Source organism: Rhinopithecus bieti, unplaced genomic scaffold (genome assembly GCF_001698545.2).
Source record: "Rhinopithecus bieti isolate Rb0 unplaced genomic scaffold, ASM169854v2 scaffold_12640, whole genome shotgun sequence".
Classification (NCBI taxonomy): Eukaryota; Metazoa; Chordata; class Mammalia; order Primates; family Cercopithecidae; genus Rhinopithecus; species Rhinopithecus bieti.
In genome coordinates this window covers 123,160-150,031 of record NW_016807406.1, presented here as the reverse complement: position 1 = coordinate 150,031, position 26,872 = coordinate 123,160, and the positions used below count along the sequence as shown (strand labels likewise).

The window sequence follows — 26,872 nt, the reverse complement described above, 5'->3', positions numbered from 1 at the left end:
AAAAAAAAAAAAAAAAAAAAAAATCCCATAAAACACATTAAAAGCAACAGGTCAAACTGTATACTTAGCCTTTGTATGCAGAAAGATATAGCCAAAATTATGTGATACAGCTGTGTATGAAGAAATATCAGGTACTTTTTTTTCATATTCAGAACTGTGTGGTTTTTCTTGCGTTACAGATAGCATTCATCAATCTTCTACCAAAAAGTTCTGTCGAGGCAGTTATCACAGAATCATCATCAGAATCCATTCCCTCCATTCTACTTTTACTAGCACTATCAAGTGAACAAGTTCAGTAATTTCTTGGAAAGACTGCACTCTTCCTGTTGTAAGGGCTGAAAAGTCAATTTCTAATATCTTAAATTATTGGCTTATATGACTGAGGTATCCAAGGTGTTGACTTCCACCATGGACAGAAATGGGCTCAAAAATGTCATAAGGTCTCTGCTTCTCTTTCTCTCTCTCTGTTTCTCTTGGGCTCTGTTTGTCTTTGCTTGGCTTCCTTAAGGCATGCTTTCTCTATATGGAAGGCAAAATAATTGCCAACAATTCTAGATTCCCATCTTCCAAATTTAACAATCCCAGCAGAAAGAGATTGTTTTCTCAAAGAGCTCATGGTTTTGATGGCATGGTTCTACACCAATCACTACAGACAAAAGAATAGGGTCTCCTGACTAGTCAGCTCTGGGTCCCTGCCCATCTTTATACCTAGATAGTTTGTAAAACAGCTTTCCCATTGAAAACAGTAATGTTCATTTTACTGTGCACTTATGGAAATGTGTATGTTATCGTGTAGAACACACTGGCATTATTTCTAGATATATAATTATCAAAAGTAATGATTTATTATGAGCTTCTTAAGAACAGAAACAATAATTTCACATCACTAAAAAATAGCACAAAGCCTAATATATAGGAGGTATTTAGTAAAGAACTATGAATAAATGAGTTCAATATATCATCTCCCTTCTGTGTCTATTTGGTGTCACCCATATGCTTTGTGAGGCATCATAATGTGTTGTGGGACTTCAGAGTGGCAGAACTACTCAGCAGTTGTCTTAGCCTTGACAGAATCCTTTGTAATTGCTTGAAACAATGGGTCCAGGAAGGCACAGAGCTTCACTTAATGGAACATGTGACTAACCCTGGTCTATTCATGACATATGAATAGACTGTCTCACTGACATATGCCCAAGTACCTGTCCTGCCTGGTGCATTTTACATGTCAGGCATCATTCTAAGCACTGCACATATTTACAACAGCTCTATGAGATATATATGGTTACTTTTATTATCCCATTTTTACAAACAAGGAAACTGAGTTACAGAGAGATTAACTTTACCAAAGTCACACAACTCCTAAGCAGTAGAAGCATGATTTGAGCCTAGACAGTTTAGTTCCAGAGTTTATGTTCTTAGTTACTACACTGTATTGCTTATATAAAGAAGTGGTTGAGTTTCTCAAAAGAATAGTTTATCAAACTTCACATTACCCCCACATTTGGATAATAGTAAGAATAAGTGGTCACAGCAATATGATGCGATTTAATGAAGTCTACTGACAATTACCCCTTCTACAAATATGATCTCCCTCACCGTCCTTCTCTCATCTAGAGTTCTAAAAGAGTTAGGCTCTTACCTCTTCGCAAATAACAATGGGAGAGTTAAGACCCTAAACCAATATCAGGCACTGAAATCTTTAAAATTAATAATAAAACAGTTTATAAAATTATTTTGTAATTTCACAAGGCCCATAGGAAATTGGACAGGGAAACTCTGAGGACAAGGGGCAAAGAGAGCCTTGTACTAAGACTGTTAAAAGCTAGCTGGGTTTTATGCAGTGCAGATACCAAAAGTAGGAAGCAGGGATGGAAATGATGGTGGGGAAAACATTTGAAGAGTGTGGAGCACTTTAAGTTACGAAATTTTCACCTATCTTATCTCATTATAGAAGAAGGGATTTTAAAAACTGAATTAGACTAGCAGTTCTCAACTGGGGTGATTTTGACCCCCAGGGTATCTTTGACAATCTCTGGAGACATTTTTGATTGTCATGACTTGGGGAAGGGTTAGACCTATGGGAGTCCAGTGGGCACAGGCCAAGGATGCTGCCCATTATCCCCACTAGGACAAATAATTGTTCAGTCCAAAATGTCGTCAGTGCCAAGGTTGGGAAACTGTCTCAGAGCTTGCATAAGTAACTTGGCAATGCGATATACTTGACAAGTTTCAGAGTCAAGGCTAGAATCCAAGTCATCTGATGACAAATCCTTTACTTGTTTCTGTATTCATTTCCTTCAGCATGTCAGAGTTTGATACAGGCGATGACTTCAGGTTTTTGGAATGGTCATGATACTATTTTTAATGGTATAAGTTATTAGTAGGCGTTTTTGCTTTTAAAGAGTCATCTCACCCCTTAGAATATTTAATATGCTCCAAGCCAGTGTTACCTCATGGAAGATAAGCCCATACATAAAACACAAATGTCACCTTACATATTTAATTCTCATATGCCAGCATTTCACAATTTCTAGCAAATTATTTTATAAATGGAATGTGACTAACTCCTTTAAAGCTATTTTTGTTATTATTGAGGTAATTAAGATATGTTCATCACTCTGTTTTTGTCAATGCATCTGCTCCTTGGCAAATGAGGTATCAGATGGTCTTTATTGAGCAACTGTTATATGCGTATCTGTGATGTGAATGAACAAAAGGCCTTCTTGTCTGTGTCTTTCTTTTAGCCAGAGTTTTGATTTAGCTTATGCTAAATTATTTTTTTAATTGTAGCTTTGAGACATTTTATTATAAGAAGTTGGTAGTCATCTATGTAAACTAATAAAAACTTAAAATTCATCATACATTTACTTATTTTTTTTACCTTGATCTTCTAGTAAATGTTTAGCTTCATAAATTTTGGCTGCTATGTAAGAACATTCTCCTGTATCTGAGTGATGTGATTTAAGAGAGTAATTTGTTTATGAGCATCTCTTGTTCTTTCTTTATTGGCAGGAAGACTTGTACCTCTGCTTCTTATTTTGTCACGTTGGGTTCAGACATCTCTGTAATAGCCATCATTGAGGGCAGATTTCAGTAGACTTTGAAAAACTTGTTTTACCTGAGGCTCCATATGCTTCCTGGTTTGCAAAATATAATGACCCGCAAATCCTTCAACAGCAATGGTTAGGCCTAACAGTTACCATCTCACTGGCCATGGCTCCAGCTCGGCTCCCTTGCCTCCACCAGGAGCATGGGTCACCCCAGCCCAAAGGCCAAGGCCTCCAATGCCAGGCCTCTACCAGAAAGCAACATAGGCACCGCCAGCAGGTACAAACTGCCCAACCACAGGTGCCCTCGTGCCCTGTCTGCATCTTGTACCTTGATTTGGGATGACTCAGTTAATTTGCATATTGATTTCAAATTGTCAGAAATAACAGTCAAAATACAAAAATAAGGCTGATTTAATTACTATGTTAAAAGAAAATATATTAAAATGATGTTGTCCAATGTTTCCTATACATACAAATGACCAAATAAGAGAACACATTTTTTTCTTTTTTTTTCTTTTTTCTTTTTTTTTTTTTTTGAGATAGGTTCTCACTCTGTCTCCTAGGATGGAGTGTAGTGGTGCCATCTTGGCTCACTGCAACCTCCACCTCCTAGATTCAAGCCATCCTCCCACCTCAGCCCCCCAAGTAGTTGGGACTATAAGCACAAGCCAGCACACCTGGCTAACTTTTATATTTTTTGTAGAGATAGGGTTTTGCCATGTTGCCCAGGCTGGTCTCAAACTCCTGAGCTCAAGTGATCCTCCTGCCTCAGCCCCCCAAAGTGCTAGAATTACAGGCGTGAGCCACCACACCCAGCCTAGCAAACACAATTTTAAAGATGAAAGAGAACCACTGCCTAGTAAATATCAGGAAACATCTAGGGATCTTACTGACCCTATCTTACCTAATTCTTGCTATCAGTCTGTAAGATGGACATTGTTAGTTCTATTTCATAGAAGAGGAAGTAAAAACTGAGAAAGTTAAGTAAGTTGCCTTTAGTGGTACAGCTAGAAACGACAGCACTGGAATGTGAACTCCCACCCCTCTGATTCCAAAATTCTTTGTAGAGTTCTTCTGCCTTCATACCCTCTCGTCAGATTGAGTCATAGATCTGGACCGGGTCTTCGGGAACACTGTAGCTTCTCCATCCATAAAAGCCTTCACAAAAGTATATGCAGCATTTGTAACCCAGTGCATTTACATCTTCACCTGTGTTTTTAAAATACTTACTCAAAAGTTCTATGAAGTGAGATCCCATCCTAGACCCCTTGTTTCAGAGATTTGAAAGGACTCTGTTAAGTCTAGCACTGGTGCCCAAGTAGTTCAGCCACTCTGAATTCATACAACATATTATCGATTTTTCCCTTAGGTTATTTATTTATTCATGTATTCACTCAGCCACTTAAGAAATATTTCTAGTATATACTACATGCTGTCCTGTGTACTAGACCCAGGAGGTTCAGTCGTAAGACGAACAGCATCCATGCCCTCAGAGATGCTACCATTCCATGTGATAAGACAACTAACAAGCAAGCAAACAAAATTTCCAGATTGAATTTAGTGGGAAGAAATAAAGTGGCTCCAGGAAAACAGGGAGACAGGGAGACCCACTGTAAACAGTGAATTGGGAAAGATCTATAAGGAAAAACTGCCTCTACGCTGAGATCCTGAAGGTGAGAAGGTGACAGCTATGTCCGGATACACGGAAGTGTGTTCAAAGCTGGCAGAACAGCAAATGCAAAGGCCCTGAAGTGGGAAGGATTTCTAATACTCTAGGAATATGCAGAAGGCCAGTGTGACTAGAGTTCACTGAAGAGTAGAGAGATTAGAACAAAACAGCAAGCAAGAGAGGCTTTTTAAAAAGCTAGATCCATTAGGCTTTATAAAAGGCTGCAGCAGGAAAATTTTTCAGAATGCAATGGCAGAGCCAAGGATATAGCTTTAAGCCAGGAGAGTGATATAATCTGATTTAAATTTTAAAAGATCATCTGGCCACTGACTGAAGAATGGATCTGACGGACAAGAGTAGAAATAGGCAGACCAATAAGGAGGCTATTTTGATGGACTAGGTGAGAAGGAGGGAGTGGAAGAGATGGAAAGATTTAGGCAGATTTGAAATAAAAGAAATTTAACAAACATTTACCTTGAATGAGCTATCTGTGTACATTTTTTATTTCTCTGACAAGCCTCTAAGCCAAGCTGTCTGTCTTACTCATCTTTGTATTTTCCTACTTCTCTTCTGGTAGTCACGTTGAAAACAGAGTTCTTTAAAATTCTTCCTCTTCCAGATTTTGCATCTGTCAACAAAAACATTTTCTTCCCTGCAGAAAGTATATGTTTGTCCCTAACTGTGGGGCCTGAGGTTTGCCATCCACATTTGCTATTCTGCCAAAGTCACACTGAGTTGTGGAATAATTTAATTTTTTTTAAGTTCAGTTTTTGCATCTCATTAAAAATGTATTGGCTGACATATTTCAGAAATAAATATGTTTACTAATACCTCATTTAATTTAAGGCTCTCATTTAGAAAAAAAACACTTTCAATGAAAAGACTTAAGTTGATTTATCAAGGTATTTTTTTCTCATTCCTCATTAGCAGTTATAAGACTAATGGTGATCTACCATAAGCCTTCCCTTTGCCTAATGTGGTTAGAGCTACCAAATAGAAATTGTCACAACCTATCGAATATTTATAATGGTTATTCCAACTGGCTGTTGAGACCATTTTAGCAAGAAAAGAATTAAAAACTCTAAACAAGTCACATATCTCAATTATGTTTATGTATATGTAGACAAATACCCTAAATAAAGATGAGGCTGTCAAATAATGTAGCAATGATTTATGGTTTGAACAATCACAGAATAACAGAAAAAAATTGCAATAAGTCATATGAGATAAATTTCACCATTTTTGGTTCATTTACTTTGATTTCAGAATTACCGTTTCTGAAGATGGAAACCTCAGAATCATCAACGTTACTAAATCAGATGCTGGGAGTTATACCTGTATAGCCACTAACCATTTTGGAACTGCTAGCAGTACTGGAAACTTGGTAGTGAAAGGTAATGGCTAACCCAAAGAATTCAAATATTAATATATGTGTCCTCATGTCTAATAATGTAATCTATAGAAGTGGCATCATTCATATTAATATATACAGATATCACTGTATTGCTAAATCAATTCATTACAGCAAACATGATATGATTAATAATTCTTAGAAAACTGCTGGTAATGAATATGACTGAAAGACTATCTTATTTCAGAATCATCCAATACAATTTTGAGAATTATAGCCATTGTATCTATTATAGTATTGTAACTAATGTTATCTTCAATCCTTTAAGTAAATTTCTTTCAAATCTCTATAGATTTGAAATTCATGTCTAGGAACACTATTCCAACAAATTAAAACTCAAGACTCATGTACTATTTTTAGCAAACGTTGCTTAAACAATGACATTGGTAATTTTTAAGATAGCTGTCCCGTTTATTCAGAGATATGGATATGGCTTATTATACTAATAAAAGGCTTTGATCACCTCTGTGCTTTGCCTTAGTCACTCAGCGAACCTTGTCAGTTTTAAGGAAATAAAATTCCCATATACCATAGCCTGGGTGATTTATAATTTTTGCAGCAGAAAGTCCTTTATGCTGTTAGCAAAGCACACGAGTGAAACTATTTCAATATTAGCTTCATGGCACAGGCTGGAAGTGCTAAGTAACCACTGAAAAGGAGAAAATCTTAATTTACATTTCATTTGCATTTCTTTCACTTTATATATTGCCCTGTCATAGGATTTTTGAGTTGAAGGGAACTTGGCAATGATTTGACTGAAGAAGATGAGGCTCAGGTTGGTGGTTCTCTCAAGGTCACGAGTAGCTGAAGGAGACCTGAACCCAGATCCTGATTCTGAGTTCTTCTTGGTTCTTTATGCTGCACCAGGAAATTTTTTTACCCATTCTTCCTGTTTCTGAGTAATTTATACAGATGAGTCATATCATATTATTTCCTTCTTGCCCATTTGTAGCTCCCTTTGTGAGGATAGATGATGGCAAATACAAATACCAAAAAAATTGCCTTTAATTTAAAGAAGAAAACTACAGATTACCTAATTGTGTATTTTAGGGTCTTTAAAAGTTGGAAATGTAATACTCTTTCAGGAAGTCTTTTTATCATTAACATACTTGAACTATGCAGATAGAAAATTGGAAGTCCAAGAGTTAGAACTAAATATTTGTTTAGATTGATTCCAACTATTTCAGTCTATTAATTACTTCCTCAGAGCACTAGCATCAGTGTATGACTGACTGCTTGTTCACTCTGTTTCATGGGCAAAGGGAAAAGAGGTTAGATAATATTTGTAAAGCACAGTTCTAGCTAGAGGTCTTTGCTAATGTATGACTGTTTTGGCTAAAGGAAGCTTAGTAATCATTTAGAACCAAGAGAGAACTCAATGTTTCAGAGCTGATTAGACACAGAGCTAGGATCTGTTATAGATTATTTGTGAGTTATGGAGATATAAGAGAATATTAGGTTGACATCTTAAATCATAGTTAAAAGGCAGGGATTCAAGTCAGAGTGAGCTGGGTTTGAATCTCATTTCTACCACTTACTAGCTCTTAGACAAGACAATTAGCCTGTGTGGGGATAATAGCAGCGCCAATCTCATGGAGTTGCTTTGATAACTGTGAAACTTCATGTTAAGTGATTAGTGTGGTGCCTGGCACCTAGGAAATATTAATAGTTGTTTTGTTTATAAACATATTTTCATAAAATGAGGTTGCTTTGATGACTGTGGCAATCCATGCTAAGCGATTAACAGGGTATCTGGCACCTAAGAAATATTAGTATTCGTTTTGTTGTTTATATATTTTTAAATGGATATGCATGTATTCTAAATCATGTTGAAATGAACATTTATGATGTTTCCACCCAAATAGAATAATTAGCAAAGAGAAGTGAGCCTCATATTGTTAAAAGTAGGGTATTTTCACAGGTAGGAACAAGGTATGTTCTGTATTTTATTATCATCCTTCTTATAAGTATTGACTTCCTTGGCTCTCCCAAGAGTTGGCAGAAAGGAGAGGCCTCTATTTCCCATCAGAGTTCATATCCCAGTGATACCACAAGCCCCAGGACAAAACCATTCCCAATGAACTGTGCAGTTCCCTGCTGCTCATCTTACACTGAATCATGGTGCAAAGCCTGCAGATATATCAGGGATGAAATATGTTATGGTTGCCTCATTTTTGTGTGGTTATAAATATTGCTAAAATAGTAACTTCTACCTATTCTAACAAACAAAATAATTTATTTCGTGCCTTCTAGTAAAATGCAAACAGCTATTCACCCAAGTAAGTATAGGATATAGTTTTAGGCAGTTTACAGTTACAATTTTTTTAAATTTTGGTAACTATTTGTTTCTTTCAAGGTATAATAGGAGAACACTGGTTTTCCATTAATGGCAATTAATGGAAATACAACAGTATTTCAAAATGAATTTAAGAAGTGAGTCAGTACAAAGAAAAGTACTAAATATACATTGTTATAGGAGGATATGCAAAAAATCATGAAGATGGTATATGTGAATGTCTAAAAGTAGGAAACATGACTTGCGGACAATTTCCAGAAGCATTTTAGTGGATTTATAGATGCAGAATTAGTATGTCCTGCCTATGCTAGCCACATGATTTGCTGAAACAGGCACAACACTTTAAAAACTGAAATTTCCTAATAGGTGAGAGAAAGAGGAAGGACTGAGGCAGGAAGAGCCTGACCCAGCACGAAAAGAGGAAGGCAGGGATGTGTAGGTATGGTTAAGGGATGATGTGCCCAGGTAGCCTGATTGACAGGTAGAATTCATGTGTTTCCAAGCAGAGTTATTTCTGGTAGTGGCTCCTGGTTCTGAGCTGCAGTTAGTTTCTCCACAGAGGTCCTCTGATTCTTACATTCTTCTTCTAGGTGAGGTGGGGGAAAAAAGCTTTATTTGGCCAATATGTTCACGGAAGTTAACAATTCTGTTACTTTAGATAAGGTCAGAAGAGATTTGGGAGATCATTTATCTCCCAGTGTGGTTGGTTCTGACTCCCATTAGCATTAATGGGAAGTATGTGTGTCTGCAGAGGGAACATCCACACTGCTAGGTCTCCGAGAAGGACATGAACAGAAACTGAGAAATATAATTTTAAAATCTGCCCCATAAAGCACAATATAGGCAGAGAAAACCATTCTGAACTCCACATGAACTGTGCCAAGTCCTGAATCCCACATCAAAATGCTTGAGCCCTACACCTTTAATGCAAATGTTAACAGCTTAGCCCAAAATATGACTGAGCACTGTATTTTAATTCAATTTTGAGATCTACAAAGGGACTAATTTATCAGAGAAGATGTTCTCTAACCTTAAAATGTGCTTGTATTCATTCCGATTTCCTCATGTGTCTGGGATTAAAACACCGTGAAGGTCAGGCATCAGAACACATCTTTTCTAACCTTTTTACAATGTTCTATCATTAACCATGATTTTTAAATCCAATTCTCTTTCTCCCTACCCTTGCCCCCATGTTTTGGAGAGAGGCTGAAGATAGTGTCAAACACAGGGTCAGCAAGTAGGGGAGGAGAGGGAGGCGGCGCGTCTATTCCACCAGATACAGGAGGTTTAGAATAAGCCTCTGACAAGCAATCATCACATGGCTAAATATTCAGATTCTGCATGAGCAGGCTTCCAAACTGCAGAATTCTGACAGGTTCCCAGGGGGCTCTTGATTATCATCCCATCATCTGAATTCCTAAATTTTACTGATTTTATTTTTCAGGCTAGTTATAATATACTTGGGATTTGGTTTGCTGTTTCATTTTAAGCAAGAACAGTTAGTTCTTAAGTCAACCCCTCAAATCCTAACAGAAAGCATAATGTTTAACCTTTAAACAAAAATGTGCTTTTGTGATCATTGACATCATTAAGAACTATATGGAGGGCAGGGTACATTTATGTGCAATATTGTACTTAGTAAATCATGTTTATCTGTACAGCAGAGTTAAAGGGGTGGTGGTGGGTGGGGATTTTGCATGACACAGTGCCTCTGCCATACAGGTTTCATATGACAGATATTTTTAAGTAGCAGGCCTAGAGAAGAGCAACTTAGAGTATTTGTTTGGATGCAGTTCAACAAGATAACTATGTTAATAGCAACCCTCACTCCTGCTGATCATCTCCAGGACTCGAAATGTAGGGCGTGAAGCTGTGGATGCTGTTACCATAGTCATCTTGCTGAACTACATCCAAACTGACCTTGAGCAATTTTGCAATTGGTAGTTCCAGACTATACTTTGGGAAACACTGTCCTACACCAAAGAACTTTGTACATGCATGCCACCTAGCAAGTGAAAGTTCACCAGAGTACATGTTAGAAATGCAGATCTCCTGGGCCTCACTCCTACCCTAACAAATCTAACTCTCTAGGGAGGAGGCCTGGAAAAACTAACATTTAAAATAGATACCCTAATTGATCCTTATACACATCAGAGTTTGAGAACATTGTATTTTCAGGGGTTTCAAACTATGCCCTATGGGCCAAATCCATACCTGTTTTGTATTCCCCAGGGGCTAAACTAAGCATAGTTTTCACATGTTAGCTGGTTGAGAAAAAAACCAAAAGAACAATAATATTTTTGGGTGTGAAACTTTTATGAAATTCATCTTGTATTTTTAGTAGACACGAGGTTTCATCATGTTGGTCAAGGCTGGTTTCAAACTCCTGACCTCAGATGATCTGCCCATCTCGGTCTCTCGAAGTGCTGGAATTACAGGTGTGAGCCACTGCACCCCCCACCCTCGAGACTGTGTAATATATAAGTACCTATATAATATCTTAAACTTTGCCACTTCTGCCAAACCTTAATTATTTACTATTAAGTCCTTCACAGAAAAAAAAAAAAAAAAAACTTATCCTTTCTTTGATAACTTTTTCTCTTCCTCAGATCTTCAAAATTCTGTCCAAGGTATAGTCTGGCCAAGCTATACACAACTTTTCTTTTACCCCTGCTGATCTTGCATGCTGGAAATTTCTACATGTCCTTGAGTCAGATTATTAGCTGGAATTGGTAGGGAGTTTTATTTCCCAGGACCTTAGTGTCACCCCAGTATCCAAAGGATTGACTTTAGAACTTGGATACAAGTTGAAAATCCAGAGGAGAGGTGATAAATCATTGATTGAGAGGGAGGAGGAAAATTACTTGGCAGACACTGGAACAATTATTCAATTTGATTCTCCAGCATGTGGGGAGGATTCACACAGCTGGAACCAGAATAGTAAACTAAGAAGACCGTAACGTAAGAAGCACATCACCTGGTGTTTTTTTAAAAAGACTACTCACTTCGTAAACCTCCCACCATCACCAGCCTAAATCAGCTGAACTGTTCCACCTTTGCCTCATAATTCTCAGACTGCATGTTCTTTCTCTAGTAGCATTGTTTTAATTTTGAAATTGACTATATAAAGTTTTACCCTAATTTCGTCTGAATTTTAAAAGAGTTCTTTTGGCTTTTCTGTTTATTTAAATGTCTAAATTCAGTGCGTAGAATTACTTTTATAATAAGAAAAAATAAATGTATATTTTAAATAGCTTTAATAGAAAAGAAGTCTTTAGTAGCAGTTAACTAAGATCACACATACACCTAACAAGAAATTATTTTGTATTTTCATTCTTCAGCCCTGCAAACCAAAGATGTTCCTGTGGTTTACTGAACATTTAATGGATTCCTTTATTGTCAGAAAGAGTGCTCATTGTTCATCCCATAGGAAGTTTATTTATGTCTAAATGAACAGATTTCTTCATATACATATATATTCTTACCAGCACCAAAGAGTATCTACAGCATTACTATTGCACACTATATAAAATTCTTCTTCTGTTTTAACCGTAGGGCATTGAGAAATATCAACCATTCCATGCATAGCATAATAGATGCAATAAAGCAGAGTCTTTTCAGTTGGAATTTTTTGCAAATGAGTTTGATGCAGCCCACATCTTCTATGTAAAATTGTTCAAGGCTTTATCCAGATTTGACAGGAGATCAATCAGAAATCAGTAACATACAATGACAGCTGGCTGCTAACACACAATAAAAGCTTTTAACATTGGTCCCTTATAACTGAATACACTTCAACCGAATTAGATGTCTTCCACTGGAACCAATTATTTCTAGGTAATAATTAAGGGTATTTCTAATAGGATTAACACAAATTCTGACCCCAGGCACCTAGAGTAGGAAGGAAAAGTTTGTCATTAGAAGTGCCAAATGGTAATCATGGTAGGTCCCTCAGTAGAAGAACATCTGGCCAGAACATTTCAATACTAGATCCTGTTAGATCTGACATCTGTCACACTGATGGTAGGGCAATCTGAAAAGAAGGGTAGGTAATTGTGCCTCTTGTTCTTCCTGTGTTCACAAAGCATGACATAACCTGGAAATCTGATGAAACAAGGCGTGATATTTCCTCTGACATTCTTATGGACATGTGTGAGAGCCACATAGATTGAGCAAATCACATGCCTTTGGCAATATCAATCATGAATAGAATGATTCCCCTTTTGTCCAAATCTCTCTGTAAAAACCTTCTCTCTTTCTGTAATGCTGATTGCATACCATGCCAGTCTGCCCTGACTCCAGCCTGCTCATTACTTCTCCATCCTTGGTCTAGAGAGGGAAGATATAATTCCTTAACTCTTACATTTCTCTATGCCAACTCTGTCCTTTCATAGCAAAGCCTCTATGCTGAAGAGAGGCCTCACATTTTTGCTTTTGGCATAAAAGACACTCTGTGGGTCAAGAAGCTTGTGCAGTAACATCACCTCATTAATAATCAGGGAAAGGCAATGTAAGCATCAGTGTGGTGTGATTTTTTTACATATGAGATTGACAAAAGAGAAACATCTAACAGTACCTTTTGTTGGTGACTATGTGAGGAAAATGGTACTCACACACTCTGAGTAGGGATAGAAATTGGAATAGATGCGGTGGAAAGCAAGTAAAGTTGAGAAAGTGCAATCTCCATGGCCCAGCAATTCCATTTCTGGGCATTTAACCTAGTGGGATTCACATATGTTCCGAGGCAGACTTGCAAAGATGTTCCTTATGGTGGTGTTTGTAATGAAAAAAAAAAAAAACAAGGAAATTAAAGAATAATACATATGGTATTTTATTTAATATATTGTATGATTAAATATAAAATTAGTAATATAAAATAATATCTTATAATGTTTGCATACAGAATACACATGCGGCATAAGCACTAACTCAGTATTTTGGGGGAGGATGCCTGGAGTGAGATTATGTGAAAGGACTTTAGCTGTGTTGGTAATATCTTTTGGGTAAATTTTAATATGTATTCATGGCGGGAAAAGGCTGGAGGTACATGAAAATGTGTTAAAGCCTGCTAATTCTAGAAGAGGGAATATGAGCACATATTGGTAAATTTTTATTATAGTTTTATATGTAAAATGTTTCAAATTAAAAGAATACCTCAGGTCAGAATCCTACATGGTCAGATATTGCAGGCAAAGCCATCCAGACAGGAGGTCTGTTTTTTCAGTTCTCTCTCAGCTATTGTAGAAGAGATACCTTTTACCTGGTGATATTTAACCCATTCCATACAAATAATTTCTTTCTTTTAAGGAAAAAAACTCTCCTATATAATGAATTAATGAATTCTTTTACTTACTAATCAGAATAAACAAAACAAACAAAAAAGGCAAACAGAATATGAGTCTTTGGCTTCATTAAATGTGAAGCACATAATTAATTTCTTTTCCAACAATTCAAAGAGACTTATATTGATTCAGTTTAATTGAACTTATTACCACAAGAAGATAATAAGAAGTATATTGAAGATATCCATCTGGCTTGCATTGAAAACCTCACATGTTTCATTCTTCATGGCTGTCATAGACCATACTAATTGCCTCATTTCAGCTGTTTTGCAATCACTGTGATTTAGCTATTAATGCGATAAGATTCTCACTCAAGAGGAAGTTGATATTAAAAAGCATAGATCTCTCATCTACCTCTGCTACCACTTCTGAACACAACCTCAGCATTATTAAAGTTATATATTTTGAAATACATAAATAAAATCTTTTCTCATGCATATCTTTTAAAGTACATCTGTCATCTTACTTCTGTCATCTTGCCATAGAGCTATTCCTTTACTAAAGGAAAGAAATGGTTTACGTTAAGCTTTTCAGTTCATTAAATGTTTAAAGCTCAATGTAGGTTGTTTTCAAACTATGGAGTCTTTAAAAATAATTTCCATAGCTTAAATGGAGTTTAAGTGGCTAATTGTGTAATAAATAAAGAGAAAAGAAAAATTAGGCACTTTTACCTTCCGTTTCTAAATATCTGAACTTCCTGTAGTTTGAGAATGATGCTTTGTCATGTAGACTGGTTTTATGTGCACATGATCTCTCAGAAGAGGAGCTTGTGGTGTGTCTATGTGTATGTTTTAAATTATCTGTCTCCTTGGATGTTAGAGGTGGTCCCATGGGGGGAGACAACAGTTGGTCCCAAGTCTGAAAGGGAAAGCTTGGTCTCTTATAAACCTTGATTCAGAAAGAAGATGTGTCAGAATAATTCATGAGTGAATCTCACCTTCCTTTTTTGGCATTTGTTTTCTGTGCCAGAGGCAGGAGGAGTATTACTCTCAAAGAGGCAGCCCCACCAAATCATGATTGAATTTCTTTGGCTGTCACAGGCAATTAAATTTAAGAAAACTGCCCAAAAGACTTTAGGCCTTTAGGTTAAATACAGAATCTGACCAAGATGAAAGCAAGTTAATTAACATTTTCATCATCTCTCTCTGATTTACTGTAGAAGATCCATTTCTAAAAGGTTAAAATGGTTGTCTCTTTTATGTATCCATTTGAGGAGTCAAAAGGAGGTTCCTGGTTATGGGAGAGGAAATGTAAGCAGAACATTTAGAGTAAGAGTGGCTTTTTGCATGGCCTTCTAGCAGGTCTATAATCAGTGTGCAAAAGTGCAAGACATAATTAACTGAAGATTAGCAACATTGCTTTGAAGATTTCCCAAACTGGAAACCATACCAACTGTCATCTTATTAACTCTTTCCCCTTTTCTCTCTCTTCAAAAGTAGAACTGCTTGTAAATGTAAGTAAAGCTTGGATTCTGCCTGGAAGAGGAGGATCCAAAGGGTCAAATCAGAACTGCCTTCTCCTCCATGTATACTTTCATAAGCCTGCGTCTCTCTTGATAGAACACGTATCTGCCTCCATTGGCTTTGTCCACAGCATAAGTAGAACACCTGGTCACTGTGCAATTTGTACCAACACTTCTTCATATGAAAGACAAAGGAAATTAAATTATAATGACAGTATAGTCGATGAAGGGACACTCCGATGCAGTCCAAATATGAGGGAATAGTCAAAAGGTACAAAAGACAAAACCATCTCCTCCCTCTAGGCCATTGTGAGCCATCACAGTGTATGGCTCAGAATCATGTAGGAGTTTTTAAATAAATGCATATTCCTGGACCCTACCTCTGACCTGCAGAACCAGAATCTCCAGGGATGAGACCCAGGAATTTTCATTTTCAACAAGTTCTTCAGGGAATGCCGACACTCAACAAAGCCTACAAACTTAGGAGCTCAACCTTTAGGAGTCGATACGGATAAACAAAGACACAGAGCTGTGTTCAGAGTACAGAAGGAACACAAAGGGAGGCGTAACTAAGAGGTAAAGGTGATAATCGAACAGCGAATTGAAATATGAATAAGAGTCTGCCAGATATTTTAAAATGTCACGATAATCCCAGGAAAAGAAATTTATCTAATGGTCCCAATATATGAAGGGTCCTAGCATATTCAGGGAAAATACAGCGGAAAAGTGAGGGGAACACACCCATAGCTGAGGCACTATTGCTTATGTTTCAGGACCTGTGGAGAATAGGCAAATATTTTGATTCCCTTTTTAATGGAAATAATACAGATTGCACAAACTGTAGCTAAGTGACATGACACCAACTTCAGTGGAAATTCTGCTTCTTCTACGAGACTTTAAAATGAAAAGTAGTTATCACCAGCATATGATTTTTTAAAAAATTATATTTTAATCATATTATTTGTAGAATTATTAGGGAAAAGATAATCTCGTCATTCAGAGAGATCCAAATATTTTTTATGTTTTCTTCTAGAATTACATCGAAGCTGAATTCAATCTGTATCTACATCTGTATCTTAACTGTGTATGAATCTGTCCTCAGTTCTGTAAATAAATACCCTTATCACAAAAAGATCATACTGTATACACTGTTTGTAACTTCTTTTTTCATTAGTATCTTTCTACCAGCATAGATTATTTTGAACAATAAATAAGGACTAGCCTGATTTCTTTATGAATATGTTTCTATCTCCTGCTTGTCAAAATAGCATCAGCAAAACAAAACAAAAAGAACAACTCTTGTAATATCTATGTGGGAAGATAGAGAGAGGAATCTGGGGGATGTTTAGGAGGATTGTTTCACATGTTTTACCCTGAAAGTGTTGGTTGGGGGATTGTCTTAGTCCACTCGTGCTGCTATAATAAAATACCATAAAATGGGTAACTTGTGAACAATAGCAATTTCTTTCTCATGGCTCTCAGGGCTGGGAAGTCCAAGATCAAGGTGCTGGCAGGTTTAGGGTCTAGGGAGGGCCCAGTTTTCAGTTCCTAGATGGCACCTTGAACACTGCATCCTCCAGAGGGGAGGAACACTGTGCCTGACATGACAGAGAGGATGGAACAGCAAAAGAAGACAAACTCCCCACACGAAGCTTTTTTATAATGGCACCTAACCCCATTCATGACTCAGTCACCTCCTAAAAGCCATACTTCTTAAAGTGTTGCATTAAGAATTATGTTTCAACATGAATTTTGGAAGGGACACAAACTTTTAAACCATAGAAGGGATTAATGTCAATGGGAGAATGAAATCCCTAGTCATTTCTCTGCCCTTTCCTCAAACTTTTCCTATTGAAATTTCTTATCAGTTGACACATCATGTTACTGATAACATGCTGAGTACACTTTCTGATCACATGAATCATTAGGGAATAAACTAAATATCAGCATTAGTAATCAAAATTACTTTAAAAGATAATTATCTTTTATCTTTGTTATTTGAACCAAATGTAATACGATGCATCTTAATAGTGATAAAATATGAAGATTTGCATCTTTCTTCAAAACTCAGGATGAGAGAGCCAAATTTTAGAGTCAAATTGTGTTATAGGTCTTAGATGACCATAACATCATTGATGAGTCAGCAATATATACTCTTTAAAAAAGCAAATTAAACCTAGAACATAATAGTGTCCAAAAAACAAGAGTGGGGGGAATATAGAAATCTACTGATAAAAATACAACTGGAAGAGGATTGCTTTTATTGTAAGATATACATTAAAATTTGAAATCACTTTAAAGGGTGATAACTGGGATGATATGAGGAACAGCTGTAGAAACTGAGGCTTGGTAATCCAAGGAAGAGAAGACTTATAGAGGGTGGGAGAGGAGGGGTGGTCAGTGTTTTCAAACATTTAAAGAGATATCAAACTCTATGTGACATCAGAGGACAGTACCATAAGAGATGAGCAAGAACTATTGGAGCAGAGGATATTACTTACGTTTGATAAAAGGAAATTTTTCAAACAACTAGGCCATTGGCCTATTAGTGATGACATTCATTTCCAGACTAGACATCTACTCTGGGGAAATATGGCAGAAAGAATTCATGTATCAGATACAAGTGTGTGGTTTGAGTAGCCTATAGGGTCATTTTGTATTCGTCTTAGCATTCTCAAGGCCTACCCTAAGTAAATGTTAACTCATATATCCCATCCAACTCTGAAATGTTATCATTCTCTAATTTTATAGCTTTGAAAACTTCTGCCCTCATCTGCTTCTACTCCAGAGCAAAATCATGCCCCTAGGTTGAATTCTGTCAAGTTGACTTTGTTTTCTTATTGCAGAGTCTTTCTTTTCTTTTTTTTTTTTTTTTTTTTTTTTTTTTTTTTTTTTTTTTTTTTTTTTGCTTTCAGTGTGAATTTATCCATAATCAGCAATGCAGCAGGGGTTGAAAAGGTTATTCTGCTAATTTTGAGTAATATATTCTCAAGTAACCTATTCTCTAAAATAGAGTCCAATAAAAGGAACCGTTTTCTATTTAATCATATGTTGGGATTTGAAGGGGTTCAATAAACAGTACCTTGTTCAGTGCCTGAGTTTTGAAACACTTGAGAAGTAAGTTGAGGTAGTTGGGCAGATGAAAATCAAATGTCAGCTTTGCTAGTGCTAAAGGGGAATGTGGCTCAGGGACATAGCAATAGTGGGCTTCTTAACACTGAACTCCAAATTAAGCAGACTTTTACCACTACACAACCTCAAGTCTCTCTCACTATAAAAAGAAAAATAAGGAGTGGAGGATCAACCCAATAAGTGTACATCCTTCAGTCTTCCAGGAGAAAGAATGGCACTGAGCCAAGAATTCCTCATTGTTTTCTCCCAGACGCATCACTGGATAAGGAGTGAGTAAGGGGAAGAAAGAGGACAGGCATGTTAGGAAACATCAGGTGTGTTTAAATGTCAGCTATAGACCAGGGGTTACAAACTGGTAGCTCTCATGGCTAATTGGACTTGAACCCACAGACTCGTATTGTTTGGCTATCAGAGTGTTTAAAACTTTTAAATTGGAATGCCTTTAGTAGACAGGGGGCATGTATTCTCTAAACTGACCCCAGACCTTATTATTCTGTATTATCTTATAGCTCTAAATCACATGCTTAGGATACTGCCACATCCTCTGAAAGCATTTGACATGCAGTATTAAGTGGGTCTCGTTGCTCTATGAAAAAAGCCAGCTCTTGATTATTTCCAATTTTTAAATTATTAAGTAGATGCAAATTGACCATGATGGGGATTTGAGAGGAAGAAGACTAGAGAAGAGAATGTTTCAAATCTTTCTATTTATAATTCCATACATGATTCTACACTGAATCTGCATTTCACTCCCATATCTATACCAGAAAGTTATCAGTGGAAGAGAAATTCAGTTATCTGAATGGACATGATCTTCTCAGGAACAGTCAGTGGTTAATTGGGACAAGAAAACACAAGTCATTATCGTTGAGAAATCTGAAGCAAATTGAGGCAGGTTGTCACCTTTCACCAGGAAACAAATTAGTCCTGTCTTTAAAAAGACTTCTTTCTCTGTCTGCTGACTGGGGATTCCTGTCAACTGCCAATGAAACAGGGAGAGTGTAGATTAATGGTAATATAACAGTGGCCATGAAACACCCATAAAGCCATTTTCTAATTTTCATGAACATTTTTAATCGATTCAACCAGTGTGTTTGAATGACAAAATTTTTGCTAAGCTTCAGCTCCAGAAAATCAGGGTGCCACCTTCCAGCTAAAATCATTAGTGCACCAGTCTGTTGGGGAAAGTTTGTGTATTTAAAACAGCCATAAATTATAGACAAAGTAGCTCTTCCTCTTGACTAACTTACCTTCATGAACTCCCTGCCAACCAGGGAGGAATATAATTCAGGTTTAGCTCAAAAAAGAGAGAAACAGAGAGATATAGAGAGAAATAATAAAATAGTAGGTAACATCCTGAGTTATAAGGGTTGTAAATAGGATAAAACTTGAGACGATATGACCTACTTTTTCTACAATTTGTGAATATGGGAATCATTGCAGTCTAATACAAAGAGCAGTGAACTGAGGTCCTGTATATCTGGGGGCTGGTTCCCAGATTCCAGTTTTCTCACCTGTAAAATGAAGAGCCTTTGATTGAGAAAATGAAGGCCTCTTCTAGTTCTAAAGTTCTCTTATTTGATAAAGAAGTTGGAATAAAGCATTAAAATATCCTAATTTCAAATTTATTTGTTAACAGTAACAACAAATTTATCCAGAGGTATTCTAACTCAGGCACCCCCAAAAATGAGATGAAATTTTTCATGTGCAAGAGATTTCTATTTTATCAACATTTATTTTACATGCACCAGGTTATGGTCACTCAAGGAAAGAGTTACATTACCATTTAAATAGTGTGGGCAGGTTTACCAGCCAGCTCATCCATGAGTGGTCATGCAATGAGGACCTGAAAGGACAATGGACTCAGTTTGCCTCTATCCTCATATACCTGTCAAAATGTGATCATCTCACCAGGCTGAAGAGAATTGATGACATTGATTTTATATAGTATGGCCACCAAACACAAGCAAGCCACTTCAGCTGGCTCTTAGAGAAAGGGCTAGAGAGAAAACTGGTTCATTTGAACAGTATATTGATTCCAAGGTGGTGCCTTCCTGGGAGACATACTGAAAGGGCAGTTTTCAGTATGTAAAACGTTTTGTTTTAGATACTGACTTTAAAACTGAGTCATGTGTAGATATGTCAGAAGGCAAGGGAAACTTGCACAGAAATGTCCATAGAAGCATTATTCATAGTAGCCAAAGTGAAATCAACCCAAATGCCCATCAGCTGATGAATGGATAAACCAAATGTGGTGTATCCATAAAATGGACTATTGTTCAGCCATTAAAAGAAATGAAGTACTGATACATGCAATTGATATGTGGATGAACCTTGAAAATATGATGCTAAGTGAAAGAAGCCAGACACAAAAGGCCACATATTGTATGATTCCATTTCTGTGAAATTCCCAGAATAGGAAAATGTATAGAAGCAGAAAGCAGATTCATAACTGCCAGTGGATTCAAGGAGACGAGAATTGGGACTGACTCCTAATAGGTACAGGGCTTTTTTGGGGGATAATGGAAATATTCTGGAATTAGATAGTAGCCATGGTTGCACCAAATAAAAACAAACAAAACAAAAAACACCCACTGAATTGTATAATTCTTAAACGTTTATTTATTTTTGAGACAGAACTTTGTTCTGTCACCCAGGCTGGGGTGCAGTAGCATGATCATGGCTCACTGCAGCCTTGACCTCCTGGGCACAAGTGATTCTCCCACCTCAGCCCATTAGGTAGCTGGAACTACAGGTGCACATCAGCATGTCACCATGCGCTGCTAATTTTTTTGTAGTTTTTGTAGAGACAGGGTTTCACCATATTGCCCAGGCTAGTCTAGAACTCCTGGACTCAAGTGATCCTCCTGTCTCAGCCTCCCAAAGTGGTAGGATTACAGTTGTGAGCCACCATGCCCAGCCTCAAGTGTATACTTTAAAAAGGTGAATTTTATGTTATACGTATTATATCTTCAATTATAAAAGGGAAAAGTAAGTAATGATCTATTTTGCACACTAAAAAAAAAAAAAAAAGAATGAATGAAGACAAAAAGGAAGTAATGAAGTAAATTCATCAGCTGTGATCTCCAGATGTCCTAGATGTCCTAGAGCTTGACATATTCTTAGGGGTCACCAACTTTTCTCCTCTCAGTTACTTTGATGTTTTTCCTGATCCTGCCTCTACTCTGATAACAGCCTTCCACTCTATTCCTAGAAAACACTGTTAGAGAATAGTCTCCCCATCAGTCTTCCACCCACTGTAGCTCTACAGAATCTGGGCACCCTTCCTCTCTATTTCTGTGACATCGTGCCTGATGTTTAAGGCAGAGTAACCGGACAGAGAAGGTCTCTGGCAGATCCAATGAAGTCCATTTGTTCTCTTTTCTTGTAATGTATTGTAGAGGGAAGAGTATAGACTTTGAAGATAGACAAATCAGGTTCAAATCTCAACATTACCACTTATAAGCTGTTGAAAGTGTGCTTGTAAAATTTATGTAATAGTACCTATTTAATAGGATAGTTGGGAAGACCACATTATGTTTTAACCTTAATCAGCACCCACCAGCACTCAAATAGTTATTCTCTTCTCTTGCTCTACTGTTCACAGCCCACCAATGAGAACCCCAGCGTCTAGCCAAATGGCCATATTCTGCTAATATCTTGTCTATGTCATTGTGTACTTGGCTTCACAAATAAAGCCTTTCAGACCCACTGGGGCAGTGGTCTTATACCTGTAGCTCTTCAGGGGTCAACTGGATGGCTCTACACCCATGCCTTTGGATAGAGGCTGCCTGGTCGGTGGAAGCAAGGTGAAGTGCCTTTTAAAATTCAAGAGGCAGCCCTGATGATCTCTGAATCGCCTTTAGGGTCATTCTTCTCTTGTCCTGGAAATAAGCACACATTCACTGCCAAATAGCTTTATGGTCTTCCATAAAATCCAAAAATTCTGGTAGCCTTTCTTCAGTTCTTCCCATCTTCTTCCTCTTCAGTTTAAATTGGAACTTTTCCTGCTGGGGTGGCTGATTAAGTCAGTGATTCACACCAAGGCTAATCTCCTTATCCAGGAATCACTTGGCCACATCCTTTGTATTCTCTTCAGAAAGTGCTTTTTCATTTTATTTTTTTCCTTGCAATATGGATAGGCTGAGATTTTTTCCAAATCTTTAATTTCTACTTCCTTTTTGCTTACTAATTCTGTCTTCTGATCATTTCTGTCTTCTCATGTTTTGCTATAAGCAGTCAGGAGGAACCAAGCTACTCCACACGTTGCTTAGAAATCTCTTCAGCTAAATATCCAGTGTCATCACCTGCAAATTCTACCTTCCAGAAAACACTAGAACACAAACACAATTCAGCCAAATTGTTTGCCACTTTTTAACAAGGATACGTGTTTCTGCAGCGTAAGCAGAAATTTATTTCTCACAATTCTGGAGGCCGTGGTCTAGAGAGTTCTAGACCAAGGCACTGGCAGATCCAGAGTCTGGCTACAGCCTGCCTCCTGGTTTGGAAATGCTCATTTACCACTGTATCCTTACGTGGCAGTAAAAAAACTAGCTAGCTTTCTTTCCTCTTCTTATAAGGGCACTAATTCTGTTCATGAGGGATCTACCCTCATGACCTAATTATTCCCCAAAGGCCCCACCTCTCTAATACCATCACATTGGGATTAGAGTTTCAACATAGGAATTTGGGGATCAGGGAAACAAACATTAGTCAATTGCAGTCTATCTCAGCACACTGTTTAGATTTTTTTTTTTTTTTTTTTTTTTGAGACGGATTCTCGCTCCATCGCCCAGGCTGGAGTACAGTGGCACAATCTCGGCTCACTGCAAGCTCCACCTCCCAGGTTCACGCCATTCTCCTGCCTCACCTTCCCAAGTAGCTGGGACTACAGGCACCCACCACCACACCCGGCTAATTTTTTTTGTATTTTTAGTAGAGACGGGGTTTCACTGTGTTAGCAAGGATGGTCTCTACCTCCTGACCTCATGATCCGCCTGCCTCAGCCTCCCAAAGTGCTGGATTTACAGGCATGAGCCACTGCACTCAGCCCACACTGTGTAGATTTTTAATAATACTTTTGTTATGTAAACATACTTTTGGTTTTGGTTATTTGAACTTCATGTCACCCGCATGGGAACATAAACTTCACCATCAGAACACTCACCTATACTCATAGTCTTTGACATGTCTGGCACATATTAGGGGCTCTGTAACAATATCTTGAATGAATGGAAGAAAGAATGAATGAAAGGACCACATGACCAGGTCTCCTTTTGCAGTGCATTGGAATCATCCTATCTCAGAGTTGATTCATAAATTGCCCAAAGTAGAAGGTCCCTTTGAAATTTTTGAAAGAGATAGTGATCATCTCTTCCAGCTCATTCTTTATGCACAGGGTACTAAAAAGGGAAAACTTTGTATTCAAGCTAAGGCCCAATAGTTAGGCCTTTTACTATACCTTATTGTCTCACAGAGGAACTCAGCAAATTCTTGTTATTAAAGTAACTACTGAGCAAATTAGTAAGTAGCAGACCAAGGAAAAACAGAGGTCGTCAATGGGGCATAGTGAAAGGGACATGGGCTTTGGTGTCTGACGGGCTTGATTTCATATACTAACTCCAGACTTTCTTAGCAACCCTATAGCCTGGAACAATTAATCTCTAGAAATTTCAGTTTTTCCTCCTTAAAATGGGAGGTCCAACCTGTTATAAGAATTAGAATTTTCTCTGGCAGACATCTAAGAGCTCCTGGTGTTGAGTGTGTACCTTTAACTGATAATCAATATCATTGTGTTTGTGTTACTTTTACTACCTGTCCCCCGCATCGACTCCACTACCATTTATCCAAGAGCAATGTCTCCAAGTGCTTAACTGTGTGTCTTACTGTGTAGTTCCCTGAAAATGTACCAAATCCCAGGAGTGTTTTTGAAGCAGCACTGAAGTCTGAGAGATTAGTCACTGTCCTCCCAGAAAAAGTAAATCATTACTGTATATCTACTTCTTATATTTATGTTGTTTACTATTGTGCATGTATTATAAAACCCACAAATCAATGCTCTCAGCAGGCAAAACTGTTCAAATCTGCAGCATGTCTTATTGTGTACTACGTCTTTGACAACACAGTATCTATCTGTCCTGAATTCTGTTTTCTGAAGGATGGTGGTGTGAGCAACTGGAATCTGTGATTGATTTCTGAGTAACTCGTACTTTATCAAGGAATAGATATGATTTCTCATGTATCTGATTAACCCTCCCTGTAAGATTACCATCATTTCTGTAATGCCAGTGGATTATTCTGTGCTTGGAAAGATGTATATCAGATCATTTTAATCAATAACCGACAAAAGGTGTCACCTGGCTCTGCCTGTGGTTATCTATAATGTCTCACCCAATGGGTGTTGTCATTTTTCAAATAACCTGTTTAACTTAAAGCACCTAGGAAATGAAGTTGCTTTATTTTGAAACAGTATGCAGAACAATATGTTAGGTTAATAAGATGTATGCTTGCTTTCTACATGTTACCCTATTAAAAAGAGAGAATACCAGTGCGGTAAAATAGCCACTTATCCATCTCCATCACACAAGACTGGCTTGGTAACCCATATATTGGCATGGAAGCAAGATAAAAGGAGGGTATGCAATAGATTCTGTGCCAGCATAGCAAAATGGGAGCAATGATAAAGTGACACTGGGCGATCATATAATGTTTTATCCCAATTAGAATAAATGGGGTGCTGCAGATAGGCTGGAACAACAGAGATGAACCCAAAACCATCCTGGGCAAGCAAGGACACATGTCAACCCTAAGTCATACCCTGTTTTGTAATTTAGGAAACTTTCTCATAATGTTGCATAACTGGGACATTTGGGATTGATGATGTATCTGTGATGTACTCCTCTTTTGGATTCCCTGAGAAAAATCTTTTGAGATATAAAGTAATCATTGCTTACTATTCAGCCATGTAGAGATTGTGTGTTTCTATATTTGAGATAATGAGTCCTACTAGGAGAGAAGAGGTATTAATTCTTGGGAGGGGTAATTTTACATCAAGTTTAGACAGTTTTCAGTATTCACTAAGCTCCTTTTTTATGGCCAGTGTAGGAAAAATGCTAATGCCTCACATCCAAACCTGTTTGGAGATATATCAAGTCAAGCAGAAAAATGCCATTCTCCTAAAAGAACATTAGGCCACAGAACACGAAATCCGTCAGGCAGCATTTTGCCTGGCATGGATCCTCCAAAGAAAACAAACAAATCAGAGTTGGATTTTTAAAGACTAAATAACAGCAAGCCAAAGAAATAGCATTTACATTGAAAAAACTGTAAAAGTTGACATCCTCAACTCATTAAATATGATGGGGAAGAGTAAAATATGTAGCACTTTTGCTCCTTAGTGTGGGCTTTGAAACCTCCCCTCCAATGGTGATTTCACCACTTCCTCTCTAAGCTTCAGATTCTGCCTTTGCAAAAGGAGAATACCCACCTCCCTAAGTTGTTACGTGCCTAAGAAAGGTAACATTATGCAGAGCGTTAAACATATAACCTGACACAGAGACACTCTATAATAATAGGTCATTTCCCTTCTAAAGCAACCCAGATTTCTGGAGGCAACTAGCGATAGTTTGGTACAAAAGTGTTGCAGTTTTTGCCATTACTTTTAATACAATTAAAAATGCAACTACTTTTGCAGCAACCTAATAAATGTTGTAACTAAGAACATCTACAGTTCTGGGTTAAAAATTCCCCTCTACTAGTTATGAATTGTGTAAAAGCTCAGTTTCCTCATCTTTGAAATAGGCTAACAATGTCTACCTGACAATGTTTTGTTTTCTCAGTTTTAATTTTTTCCCATGGTTATATGTGAACAAAGAATGAAAAATCAAATGGTTCTAAAAGGCTTAGCATGAGAAACATAAACCCTCCTGTGCCCTTTTCTTCCTTTTCTGAAGACAACCAGTTTCACCTCTGTGGGATTTGTTTTTTTTTTTTTTTTTTGGATTCATTTGGTATTGATTTTCATCTTTAAATAACATGTCTCTTGATTCTTCAGTTTCAGGGATTATCTTTTGACTTCTTACTATGGAAAATGAGTCTTTAACTCTCCTCAGCACACCCTCCTAATGTAAATAAATCATAATTTTGATTAGGTCATTAACCCATGATTACATAACTATGACTATGCAGTGCCATTCTCAAGTGAGCAATGAAACACACCAAGATTACTCTTTCCTTCTTTCGTAAATCTTTTCACTTTTCCTAGTCTCTGTTTGTTTGCTTAGGTTTCTGTATACACATTACTAATTCAAACCCTAAACTTTTGGTCAATTTCCAAAAACTTATTTAAATATAATTAGACACATACTATAAAATACCCTTCTAGGACATTCCTTCACCATCATCCTGGGAGTTTCCCTCCAGTCTCACCAATGCAGCACAGCGTAGCACTCTCTCGTAGCCTGAGGTATCACCCCAAGTTCTTTTTGTCTCATGACCAAGAACATTAAGGA

General features: G+C 37.4%; 1 protein-coding gene across 7 annotated transcripts in view; it reads left to right on the top strand.

Annotated features, from left to right (window-relative positions):
- The window catches only part of CNTN4 (contactin 4), a 1,016,652-nt gene that overhangs the window by 935,955 nt on the left and 53,825 nt on the right, over positions 1-26,872 (top strand). For all 7 annotated transcript variants that reach the window (XM_017881656.1, XM_017881655.1, XM_017881658.1 and 4 more), the window contains one exon: positions 5,986-6,113. In XM_017881656.1, coding sequence (XP_017737145.1) covers positions 5,986-6,113 — 128 coding nt within the window. The remainder of the gene's footprint in view (positions 1-5,985; positions 6,114-26,872) is intronic.